Below are 13,404 nucleotides of genomic sequence, written 5' to 3' on the forward strand. Positions count from 1 at the left end.
GTACCCCGGTGTGTGAGCCCCCGTAAGATTTCCCTTCTCCCTGGCGGCACCCCGTTGTTTTTCGAGGAGTGGCGTGGGTCCGGCGCCGGGGAGGCTCCTGCGCTTCTGCCGAGGCTGCCTCGGGTTAAACATCTTGTCAGCTTTGTTTCGTGCTTTTTGGTGAGTCTCCATTCCAGGTGTGCCAGGGAAGAATTCCTTGCCGCTTCTCGATACACCCACTTTTGGCCCCAGGAGCTGCGCCTTGACAAAGGCGGGCTTGGTATTTCCCGGGTGACCGAGAAAGGCGTTTCATGTTTCTGCTAGGGGTGAGCTGAGTCGTGAGCTCGTTAGAAATGGTTAAATTATTGTCTAATCGAAGCAATTAGTTTTTGAGATGACTTAGGACCAATATCTTCAGTGGCAGGTTAAGAACCAAGTTGGCTGTCACTAACCAAGGCAAGTCAGCCCTGAACTGCAGAATGACAGCAAGTTAGACATGTCACAAGCGGTGTGTAGCGCTGGAGTGTCTGGTCTACCCAATTCAGATAGAGAATATTTAGGTGTTTGAGAGGGGAAAAAAAAGAAAAAAAAAAAGCTGAATCATAAAAAAAGTTTAGAAGTTACACCAGCAGCTGCCTTGGCTCAGACTGGTTTCCTGTTGCTGCCAGCCTTGAGTCAGAGCTGGGAGAGATTATTTCTGCAAGGAGGAGTTCTGCTGACATGTTCGTGTTTGTTGACATTTGGAAGTAGGAGGTGAAACTAGCTTAGCTACAGAAACTCTGTGCTGAGCAAGCCAGGCAGCCTCAGTGATTTGTCATCTTCCTCAACCTTTCCAAGGGATCTTCAGACTGTTCACAGGGGTAATAAAATAACAGTAATTCCTGGATCAGCCTCCTCTTCCCATTTCTCAGGTGGTTCTTTGATCAGTGCAGTTACATGCCACTTTTCATGCAAGTGGAACAAATGACTTTTTTTTTCTTTAACCATGAGAAGCTGCTCAGCCCAATAAACAGAGATCTTAAGCATTCAAAATTGCTCTTCCCAGTAATAAATCCAATATTTCTTTGTGAATGTGGGCAAATATTGTAATTCAGAAAGGAAACAACTTGTGGCAGTCACTGGGTGACTTAGTACAAATGGCATGATTAAATTTTTCTGATGTCGTTAAGGTATGCTGAGGAATGAAAACGTCTAGAACACAGAGAAAAACATTTTGTTTCATGGGAAACAAAATAAGCCTGCCAATCATCTCCAGCTGAATGAAAGTACACCAGTCACCAAAAAGGGGGAAGAAAATTGTTCTTTTCTTCACTGTAGAAACCCAACGCACTGATAGAAAACTGCCTTTACTGTTGCAGGAAACGGAAGGACTATACTTATCAGGAGTGTTTATCTTCATGTTTTCTTTTAATTAAAGGCTAGGAATGTTACTGCTTCTCACACCATCCTGGTTTGGCATCAGTATATGTATTGGGACCTAAGGATTTCATTCATCTCTCCATTGTTTTTTTCACAGAATAATAGAATAGTTTGGATTGGAAGGGACCTTTGAAGGCTATTTAAACCAACCCCTATGCCATGAGCAGGGGCATTTGAGAATGCACTAAGAGAAAATATATTTATGTTTAAAGGACTTTTCTGTAAGTTTGTTTTGTGATTTATTCTTCACTAATTATGTCAAAACAAGCATATGAAAATTTTTCTTCTTCTAAGACTATGCTAATAGTTTAGGATTTTAAAATACTTTCAGGTGCAAATGCTAATTCCGTATTTTTTACATTATCCAACTGTAATTTCTAGTAATGATAAGAGTGTAGAATAGTGTCTATCCTACATGTTATGCAACAGTAGCTGCATGTGGATCTAAGTTCTCTAAGATTTTAATCTTCAGCTGGTGAATATGAACATACATATCTTGTGGGAACATTTTTATTAAGTCTGACTTAGCAATACAAAACAGCTCCTGTTATATGGAAAGGCTCTTGGCAAACAAGGAAATGTGTTTGCACAGCCTGCAAATCAAATTATAACTTCCTGTAGTATGTTTGTTGTATAATACGGAATGAGAAAACAGGGAGCAGGTACTCACTCTAGTTCCTTACTTGTAAAGGGTGCTGTCTCCCAGTGCTAATACCAGCATTGCCAACTGCAAATAGGATATTTTTAGGACCTTATGCATTTTAACTATTCTTTGTTAAACTGTATTAAATGAATTATCCAAGTCTGCTTCTTGTTAATTTTTCAGTGAAGTACTTTTGATATAACATTTTTATTTCCAGAGCTTATGTGTGAACACAGAGACACATCCTTTTCTACCAAGTCCCCAAGTGCCATTTCTTCAGTTGGGAAAGGGGAGAAGAAAAAAAAAGAAAAAAGGGAGTGTATTACTGATGCTGTCACTCTACAGGACAAATCGTTCGGGGATTATTTTAATTACAGGGAAAACATGGAAAACAACTATTTTTTGCATCCCCTGCTTTCTATGTGTCACAGTGGACTGAGCTTTTGTACTTCTGCAAATTATTTCATATTTTAACATGACTTCACCATAAGCTTTCTTTAGAAAAAAGTTGTTCTTAAAAGCTTTCCAGGCTAGAGTCTGTAATCCACACTGGCTGCCTGATGCACTCCACTGTGACAAACTGAGACATCAGCCTAGACTGCTCAAGCCCTGTTGCAGCTTTGCTGCGTGACCCCTGCTTCCCCATGAAAAAAACAACTCCTTTTGGTCTTGGAAATGCAGTACCTGTTCTTCCTTTAGAAACAAATCTAGGCTGATAACAGTGATGTCAATCCCACAGACTGTCATCATAGTGGTACTGATAATGCTTGGCTGGCTGAGTGTGAACCTCTGGTCTCTGCTCAGGATCACACAGCTCTCCAGCAGGGTTGCAGGGATAGCTGAGGGAACTGTCCCCTGTGGCCTGTGAGCTACTTCCACCCAGGGCTTTCTGAGGCGTTGTAGTGTGTTTGTATACTTTGTAATATTTTGAAGTAGTTTTGTTTCATATCGCCATATTTTTTCCAAATGGTTTCTCCCAGACTGTGTGTACCCCAAATGGTGTATCCCCCTCCCTTTACTTGTGGAATCCCTCTTCCTGGATGAGATCATCCCCAAACCCCCGCCCTGGCTCTCTGTCAATCACTCAGCATCCTACCACCTCCATCTAGAAGCTTCGGGCCAGCTCCTCGAGTGATTAGCCAGAGGCCAGGGGTCAGCCCCCCAAGCCTTGCCCCATACGCTGTCCTAAATGTCTATCCCCCAGTACCCATCCCTTAGGGTCACTTATTGGTTAGTAAAATGTTGTCTACTGTTGGTTTCCACCTCCCTTCAAATGTAACCTTGGCGCATCTCCCAGGGCTCTCGGCAGGAGGCCCCCTGAGGTGCAGGAGCTCCCCAGAGCCCGTGAATAAAACCTTGGATTAAGCCGCGCTAAGAGTCGGCCCTTTATCTTCTACCGATGTCTCTGGTGTCTCTTCTGCTGCAAAGGTGACCAGCCCAGCTGCCCTCAGTACCCTCGGGGCACGGGAGAGTGTCTCCCCGCTGCCGGCCGTGTTGGGGCTGGCTCCCCTCCGTGTCTGCCTAGAGTTCTGAGAGGCTCCCCAGAGGGACAGAGACACTGAGTTAGATTAAATTTGCTGTAATGAGGCCTTCACCTGAAAATTTTGTGATTGGTTAAATAAGACTTGGCCCACACAGTGTTCACTGAACAGTTCTCATAAAATCTTAGTGCCCGTATGCAGTGAGAGTCTACTCACTGTTTGATTTTCCTTCCTTTTTTTCCATTTGTTTTCCAATCTTAGCTACCAATATAAAACCAGAAGCCTTGAATAGCAGCAAGCTTACTTTAACAGGCAAAGTCCAAAATCACGGATTTGGCTGTATGTTTGTGGTCTCTGCACGACAAAAAAGAGGCCTTTAATACTGAGGTTTCAGGTTAGCTTTTAAGGTTTTGACTTGAATTTTAAACTGAAGCTAATATTTTTTTGGTGCATTCCTTAGTATTTCCCTTAGTGCTTGTCTGAGCCAGTGAAGTGCAAAATATGGATGTAAAATAATGTAATCACCTGTGAGCTACAGGAGTGGGTAATGACCCAGGGCAGCACTGTGTACATTGTGTGTTTTGTGTGTTATTTGCACAGTCAGAAATTACAGGTGCTCTGCAAAGACGTGAAAAAAAGTGAGCAGAGTGAGGACAGGGCTCTTCCAGAGCTGGGCCTGTGTCATGAATCATTTGTCCTTCTTTTTCTGCTTCCAGGTGCTGTGCTCTCTTTTTCTTGCCCTGACTCCTGCCAGGCATGGTGCCAGATCATCAACGTGTCTGAATCACACTTTCCTCTCCTCACCTCTATGGAGGGGACGGGCAATGAAACAAACTGGAGCATTTCCCTGTCTTCTGGAAGCAAATACCACCTCTACATTGGCTTGGCCTTGGCTATAGGCTCCAGTATCTTTATTGGTTCTAGTTTCATACTGAAGAAGAAAGGACTTTTGAAACTGGCAGACAGAAGAGCCACCCGAGCTGGTAGGTGATGGTGCCATCCTTGCGCCTGGGACACAAACACCTCTTCTAACTTGACAAAATCAAGGTTCAAGTCACAGATCACATGTTTAAAACAGCTTTAATGGTGAAGTCGTGTCTTGGTGAGGGATGGAGACATGGTATTCTTTCTGTGTGTGCTTACAGGGATTGGGATTTCAGAACTCTTAGAACTATGGGATGTGCAGGGAGTATTAAATCCAGTGAGCTGGTGCTATTTCCTCACTGAGAGCAATTAGTTACCAAAATAAAATTCTCCATTTGTCTTATCCTCCAAAATGCCCGTCTCCCTCTTTTTTCAATCTTTCTTCCCCCTCATTTGAGATTGAAAGTCTTAGGCTGGTTTAGCTTTTTGGTTTTGCTCAGGTTCTTTAAAGTGAGTGCAATGAATTGTAGAAATGACATTTATTACACAAGTTTCTACAGTTAGTACAACTCTCTCTTCATCAAAGTCAACAGATGAACAGCTAGAAAAAGAACAAAAATGCCATAATTTCCTTTGCATGGATTTAAATACATAGCATTAGCAGTTTTTCTTTTGTTTGTTGTCTTTATTGGAAAATAATATTCCAGAGAATTTGGTTATTTGAAAATACTCTGATACTGAATATTATGTATACTTATGTTTTATGTAAAAAAAAAAAGCCATGCACATGGGCGCATGTTCTTTCTAATTTCTTCAAACTGAAAGTAAAAGGAGAGTCAAACTGCAGTTGACTGTATTAATATATTGGATCTGACCTAAAAAAGCATTTTGAAACGTCTCTTAAGCTCACCAACAATATTTATAAACATTTTACCTTTTCTTGAAACTTCCCCTCTGTTTATTTTTAGTCAAATAGCATTTTTTAGAAGTCCAAGTCACAAAGCAGTAGAGTGGTTAATAAAATGTCAGTCAAAATCAAATATTCTTCTTTTTACATCTAGGTAACATGTTCTTTTGGTACTTTGTAAGTGCAAATGTGAAACTGTACTTTTTGTTTCTTACAGTAAGATGATCTGTTTCTTCTAAGATAAGGTTATTTTTTCTCTTTCAGGACAAGGTGGATATTCTTATTTGAAGGAATGGCTTTGGTGGGCTGGACTGCTATCAAGTAAGTCAGCTCTTTCCTCTCAGCCTATCTGTAAATCTCCAAAAAGCAGATTGTTTTAAATAGATTTATTGTCTAATTTTTCATTCCCTTCACTTAAAAGAAATGTCCTTGCAATCACATTCATGACAAGCTCTTCTCATATGCCATCTTTCAAATACTGCATTTGGTCTTAAGAGCTCTTTGCAGAATAACCATCTTTTCTTTAATATCTGGTCAAATGCCATGGCATTGCATCTGTCCAGCTTCTAGGAGTACTTAGGAGAAGAGTATTGTACTTTCTTCCAGCATTTATTAGTTGTGCAGCTAATTTTGAAATGAAAATGTGCATATATGGTGCAGAAAAAAGATTTTGGTTTGTATTTGCTGTCATAGTTGTCATACAAAATATTTACAATAGTGTGCCTTTTAATATTCTCCTCCAAGCTGATCCAAATGTTCTTTCTTCTGCAGTGGGATTAGGAGAAGCTGCAAACTTTGCTGCCTATGCCTTTGCACCTGCAACCTTGGTTACCCCCTTGGGCGCCCTGAGTGTTCTCATAAGGTCGGTACCAATGGGGAGCAAGCCGTGGCAAATGAGCCACTCACTGCATGAGGGAAAAAATACCGGCTTTGGCTGAAAGTAGAGATTTTTAATAAGAAAACTGAAAAGCAATTGATGGGCAGAAAATGCTTTTCATTGCTTTCTGGAAAGATATTTTTCCTTATTGAGAACTGAGTTATCTGGGTAGATAGAATCAAAAGTCTTGTTGCAAAGGCCACTGAATGCCTTCCCATTAGCTTTCCACCTAGATCACAAAGTAATTCTTATCAGCATAAACAAGCTATACTGCTGATAAAAGGTAATTTATCTATTCCTAGAGAATTGGAGCTTTTTTAAGAACTGTTATCCTGTTCTTCAGCTGGGACTAAACTTTAAATAAAAATGCAACATTCCTTCACAAAATGTTTTCAAAAACATTTCTATTTATAGGAGCATAATTTCATACTAAGGCACAGTTAGTAAACCTTTTGATTTTATTTGGTCTTTTTGAAATCTTTCTGGAAAGAAGGCAAAGAAAATCTAAGCTTTCTTCTGTATCCACAATTAAAATTTGTGGTTCTTTTGGAACATAAATATCCTTCACAGACTTATTGTTTCCTATGTATGAAGAAAAAAATAATTTCCAAGTTCTTAAGCACATACAGTAATGTGGCTATCATAGCAGCAGAAAAGACATGGACTGTGCATACAAAAATTTTATAGGAAATAATCTTTTAGCAAAATGAAATTATAGTATTTTAAATGTAAAACTCTGATTTTTAAGAACAGAGTATACTATATGAAACACTGTGTTTAAAGCAATATGTGCCACATATTAAAAACAAAACAAAAAAATAACCCAAACAAAAAAATACCCCAACCAAGCAAACAAAAAAAAAATCCCTGAGATGCTTGGAATGATCTACCTGCTCAAACTGCAACTGTTCTGTCATAGCAAAACTAATGTAACTGAGACCCTGCAGTGCTGCTGGGGTCAGCATGTTGGTAAATGCAGATCAGCTGGCTGCCTGGCTGCTGCTGTGCAAAAACAGCTTGAGTTTTATTGCCCTCTTCTTTAATGGGGAGGGCAATCATTCAAATTTTCATGAGACAGAGGGGTTGTTAGAACTTCATGTCAGTGAACTCATTACCCTTGTGTGAAAAAAATTTCTGTGTTTTGATCAGTGGGTTGAATAACTATTTGTGTGTTCACACACCATTAAGCCTGTGTTTGTGCCCAAGGTTGTTCTCTAACAGGCTAATCATGCCCTGTGAGTGGTGTTATTTAGGTCATGTTATTGTGCTTAGGTTAAATAATCAACCCCGTGGAGATCTGGGGTTGATCGTTGAAGGGGGAGACATGGGTTCTCTGTGTTTTGGGGGGAACCCTGGCAAGCCAGGCAGAAAGTGTGCCTGGGTGGGAGAGCCTGGGGATGGATGAGGAAGAGTTTCCAGCACTCATGTGCATTGGTTGTAATGGCAAATTAAGTGCTTTGAACCATTTTTGGAAGAAATAAACAGCTCTTGTGGTTACTCTACAGTAAGAATGCACACCCTGACTCAAGCAATCAGGAATGAGAAGCTCCTTAGCAATTTGGACCCTTTTACAACCTGGAGGGAAGTGTTGAGGGTTGCTAAACTCCCTAAAATCTGACCTTACCTTCTTGGTCATGACCAACTTTCTTGGAAAAACTCCTTACAATTTGGTTCTTTTAGGCTGGTTTACTATAAATCCAAATTCAAAAGAGGTTTTCTGTTACGCTATACAGAGAGATTTTGAATGTCTTCTGTGCCTGGTGGAGCTGAACACTTTATTTCTATTTTGCTGAACAGTGCTATATTGTCATCCTATTTTTTAAATGAGAAGCTGAATATTCATGGAAAGCTGGGCTGTATACTGAGCATTTTGGGGTCAACAGTCATGGTTATTCATGCCCCAGAGGAGGAGGAGGTCACCTCACTAGATGAGATGGAAAGAAAGCTGCAAGATCCAGGTCTGTATGCAATTGCAGTGAAGACATGCTGCAGTTCATAGGGAAGTGTCTAGGACACTGAAAAACACTGAGCATGTTTTTGGGCATAGTCTGGTGTTGTGTGTATTATTCTTCCCTTTCCTCTTTTTTGCAGTGTTTGTTGCATTTGCTGCTCTCCTGACAGTCATTGTCCTTGTCCTTATCATTGTTGTGGCTCCAAAGAGAGGTCAGACAAACATACTGATCTACATTTTAATTTGCTCTCTCATTGGTGCCTTCTCCGTCTCATCTGTGAAGGGCCTGGGCATTGCCATTAAGCAGATGCTGCAGCGGAAGCCAGTCTATCGCCACCCCCTGGTTTACATTCTGGTGGGCATCCTGGTGCTCTCAGTCAGCACTCAGATCAGCTACCTCAACAAAGCCCTGGACGTGTTCAACACATCCCTTGTGACACCCATTTACTACGTGTGCTTCACTACCACAGTGGTGACATGCTCCATCATCTTGTTCAAGGAGTGGAGCAGTATGGAACTGGGCGATATCATTGGAACCCTGAGTGGATTCTGCAGCATCATCATTGGCATCTTCCTACTGCATGCTTTCAAAAACACTAACATCACCTGGAGTCAGTTGATGTCCACTGTTGCCAAAGGACCATCACCACCACACCGTGAATCTGAAACCAGTCACACCTTGCTGGAGAGCATGGAAGAGCCAGCTTTGGCATATGAGGAGGACAACATTTTATTCAGTCAGTGAAACACTCAGGCAGTGTTCATCATCAAAATATCATGAATTGCAAACTCAGCCCACCCATGTCTACTAGAAAGCTCTACTTTTCTGCAGTCCTCTGGAAATTTGTCTGTGAGGCCTGTTAAGTGTGGACCACTCTTCTCTATGTCAGCTGTTGGCAGTTATGAGTGAAAATGGTCAGTAATTAGCACAATAGACAGAAACCTGGGGGTGATTATATGGTAGGCACTGAAAAACATGGTCCTTTTTTTATGCAGCATCTCTTCCTGGGAAATTTTAGCAAAAAAGAATGGTCTTTGTAAGCCATGTTTAAAAATGCAATTTTCTTTTGATGATAAAAGACAATCCTTGCTGAAGTGGCAGGTACTCTGCTATTATTTTGTGATGGCCTTAATATCTCTGGCTTTCTTTATATTATTATAATTTATTGCCAAGTGAGCTTGTAGATACTCTACATGAAGGATCTTCATTGGAGACATAATATGAAGAAAACAGTGTTTAACACTTTTAGTTTTTCATATAAAATTTTATGCAAGATTTTTTCACTTTTGATGACCTGCCAATGAGCACTGATTAGATGTCACAAAAAATTTTAGCAAATACAGTTCTTGATACATCTCAGCTTTTCTACTCAAGGACTCCTGAATGGATTGTGAATCCCTGAATGTGCCTGTACTTTTTTATTTCAAAACTAAGACCAAGTTTAAGAAAAATAAAATTCATTAGAGTCCTGAAAACAGTTGCTACTGGCTTAAAAAGTTACATGAGGTAATAGAATTAAGTATTCAAAGGCAGGAGAAAAACAGAACATGCAATTAAAAATTTTCACTTTTTTTTTATATTATTTTGAGGGTTAAGAAGGAGTTTTACTTATTTCCATACTTCTTCCTAATGCAGCCATCTATTAATTAGAACCCATGTAAGCTTTTCGAATTTTTTTTCCTCATTTTCTGGGAAGGTATCGTTCTTTATTATTAATAATAAAGCAGTCCTGTTAATTTTTATTCTTTTATAAGTGCAAAATTCATTTTACAATCCATGTGCTACTTCTAAAAATACTAGATAGGGGATGAGCTATAGGCAAGGGGTGAGAAATGTCAGAATGACATGAGAAATGTATTTTTTTTTGAGTTTGGACTTCTCTAAAAAGAGTATTCGCCCATAGTAGATGTTTTACAATATGTTAACCTACCAGAGGCCTTGAAGATTGTTAACTGTACTGTAGTACTGTAGTTCCTCTGTTGTGGTCACTGATCTTCCTGTCACAAAAAAGTTTGCACAGTCCATGGTTTGCTCATTACAATCTTCTTGGTTTTCCACTTTCTAAGTAAGTAACTTCAGCAATCAGACATGTGGTTGGTGACAAGCTCATCAGAAAGCAGCATTTCCAGTCTTTGGATCTTTAAGTGTGAGTCCAGAAAGTTTGCCAGAGGATGCCATGACTTCAGCAATTAAAAACTGGTTTTAATCAGCTGAAATTCATATGCCAAGCAGAACTTCCTCATGAAGCAGGCTATATGTTTTCTAGTGTTCAGAAGGTTCAGTAGAAGAAGACAGTTTGGATGGATATAAAATTGTTCTGCCAAAGAAAGCTCATCCTTTACAAAAGGGTTGCTGCTTATGTTTCATATATTTGTGTGGCATCACTGTTACCCAGCAAAAGGGACACTTTCACCAAAAATTTACTTGCCTTCAAAATACAATGACATTGTTTACATTATCAATTTGGCGTACTTTTCAGCTTGAGTGATGAAATTCACAGCAATTCTTTGCTGTTAAAAAAGTTTCAGACAAGAAAACCTACTAACAGGGTTTCATTATGTCTTAGTTAATGTAGAGAATACTTTGGTTTTATTGACCAGATTCAAGCTTCTAAACATTAATAGTTAAAACAAGTAACACAAACAATAAAAAAACTAAAGATGGAGGGGGTTTTATAGTTTGTTCTTTAAAAAAAACTTTCTTTTCACTCTGAATTACACAGCTCAAAGAATAACTGAAGAAAATATTGACTATAAAAAAGAGAAAAAGAAATGCTTTTGCATAGTTCATGGCCCCTTTATTTGCTAATGGAGTCATCACTGTGATGCGACCAAATTAGTTATTTGTAAGAAATAGCAACCACTCCAGTTCTTGAATGGATGTGCATTGGCATTTTTTAAAGATATGTCATAATACTTTCTTTGAGAAGGGTGTGGACTCCTTAGGTACCAGCTGCTGGCAATAATTAGCTTATAACAAGTAAAATTCCTGTATTTTCTGCTGGATCTGTGTATCTGCTATTACACATAAATAGCAACTAATAATAAAAGAATGTTATTTTTTAACAATGTCAAAAAACCAAAGATAATGGTTATCTTCATGGTGTACAAGAAGTCCATCATGTTAGAAATAAATTAGTGATTAATTTTTTGTATAAAAACACTTGTAAGAGATGCTATTTTTAAAAATGTTTATATTTAGTTACTAGTTTGGAATAACTTTGATTTTTTTAATTGAAATTATGCTAATACTTCTCTTGTAATAAATTATTCATGGTTATGTACTAAATTATCTGTGGTTTTTAAACGAGGGATAAAAAAAGAGTGTCATTCATATTTCTAAACTGGAGAAGAAAACCCAAAGCATGTGTGTCTCACAGCCAGTCTCAGTGGAGAGGGTTTCAGTGAGTTGTCAGGTTTCCCAGGCAGTAAAATGAAGAACACTGTTTAAAGTAATTAGATGTTTTGGTATGTAGGGCGAAAGGTTAAGAAGGACAACAAAGCAATCCTCAGAGGCAATACATTGCTAACCAAATTACAGCTTTTAAATGCTGATACTAAACAAATCTTGGCAGCTACCCATTATTACCATATCTCAGGACAAATTAATAGGCAATTAAGTTCCTTACATAGCTGCACCAACTAAATTTAGGTAGGTCAAGGAGACTTGGATAGGTTAAAAAAATCTGTACAATTTTGGAAGGAAATACCTCAGTTATTAGTTTCTATAGAAATCTGTTCTACCATCTTCATTTTCCAGCCACTCTTGAAAGAACCATCCTATAAAAAAAAAATCTTCGTCCCAAAGGGTACATATTCAAAACTTCAAACTCCACTCATCAGGCTGCATCCTGGAGCTATATGGGGAATTGCATACTTCTAGAAAATGCCATTCTCTCATTCTTTAAAGTCCAGCAAAATAAAACTGGCAAGTGTGCTAGGAAATATCCTTCCAGCAGGGCAGATTTGCACTGACTCCTTTTGCGCAGGTTTTAAAATGGTGCCATGGTTCAGAACATGGGTGGGAGGCTGAGCGGGAGCCAGACTGGTGGTGCATGAGGGAGGAGGGATGGTGATGTTCTTTGGTGGGCTTGTAGGGCCTCCCATCTGTGAAATCGGCTGGGGCAGAGGGGGAGGAGGCAGGAATTGGTCTGGAACAAGTGTCACCAGCCCTGTACACGCTAGTAAATTGTCTGCATTGCTTCTCAGGAGTACTTTGACAAGTGAATTCATTTCACTTTCTGAAAATAAATGCCATTTTGTCAATAACACACCTTTTTAATAGAAAAGAGATGTATCCTAAGTGGCTGGCTCACAAAAGCTTGGAGTTCTGCCTTTTTTTCCTCCCATCCATAATACAGACTTGTTCCAAGATTTCTGATTTTTGATCAGCAAACATTAGCTAAATTTTTACAAATGCTGAACATTCCTACAGCCTTCTTTTGATGGAAGTTTCCCTGTACAGAGGTGTCTCCTTTACTGCTCTTTCCAGATCTCATTTTCATCACATGGAAGTTAAAAAAAAACAGTGAACACACGTCTCTTTATGGTCAGTGACAAGGATGTCGTTCACTATTCATCCATTTTTTTGCCTGTTAGGATTTGGTTGGAATTTGAACTAAGCTCACAGTCACCATGAGGTCTAAGGCGGCCTACTCAGTCTTTATGTAAGGGTGTAGCTGTTCTGGTAAATAAATACACTGTAGATACCTGACCTTTGTACTGCAGACCATTTCTTGCAGCCAATTAAGCACCAGTTTCACTGACTCTGAAGCAAGTTCTCTTGCTTTTTCATTTGTTTACTCTCAGCTTGATTATAGCAGCTGTTCAATTTATTCTGTGTCAGAATGTTACTAACAGCTTCTTCAAATTTTTTCCCAAGCAGCCTACAGAAAGATTATATTGGGAAGTGGAAGCCTCGTAGGCAAGCATTATTGGCTTCAGTTATTAGACCAGCATGTTTCTAGGATGGGTGCATATTCATCATGGGACAACTCGGTGAGAGGCAGGAGCAAGATGCTTTGAGTACATAAACCTAATGCAGCTGGTTTTTACTGCACGGCACTGTAACGTATTACACATTAACTTGCAGTAATATGGCAAAACCAGTTTTACAAGAGCTGCTTAAAAAGATGTCTCATATATTATTCAAAGTCCCCATCTACTTTATATTGTGGAGAGAGCTTGAATTTCACATCGGTAGTGCATCATCTGCTGAAAAGCTTTGTACTTCTGTGACCTGGGCATAAACTGGGGTGAGCTCCATGTGTATACTGTGTTGTT

General features: G+C 39.4%; 1 protein-coding gene across 1 annotated transcript; it reads left to right on the forward strand.

Annotated features, from left to right (window-relative positions):
- The first annotated feature begins 4,278 nt into the window (after nt 1–4,278).
- Nucleotides 4,279–8,866, forward strand: NIPAL1 (NIPA like domain containing 1). Its single transcript, XM_014312035.1, is given in 6 exon segments — nt 4,279–4,299; nt 4,301–4,505; nt 5,558–5,614; nt 6,065–6,155; nt 7,968–8,128; nt 8,262–8,866. Coding segments are annotated over 6 exon segments (1,140 nt in total).
- The last annotated feature ends 4,538 nt before the right edge of the window (nt 8,867–13,404 follow it).

The sequence above is a fragment of the Geospiza fortis genome, unplaced genomic scaffold (assembly GCF_000277835.1).
Source record: "Geospiza fortis unplaced genomic scaffold, GeoFor_1.0 scaffold40, whole genome shotgun sequence".
Classification (NCBI taxonomy): domain Eukaryota; kingdom Metazoa; phylum Chordata; class Aves; order Passeriformes; family Thraupidae; genus Geospiza; species Geospiza fortis.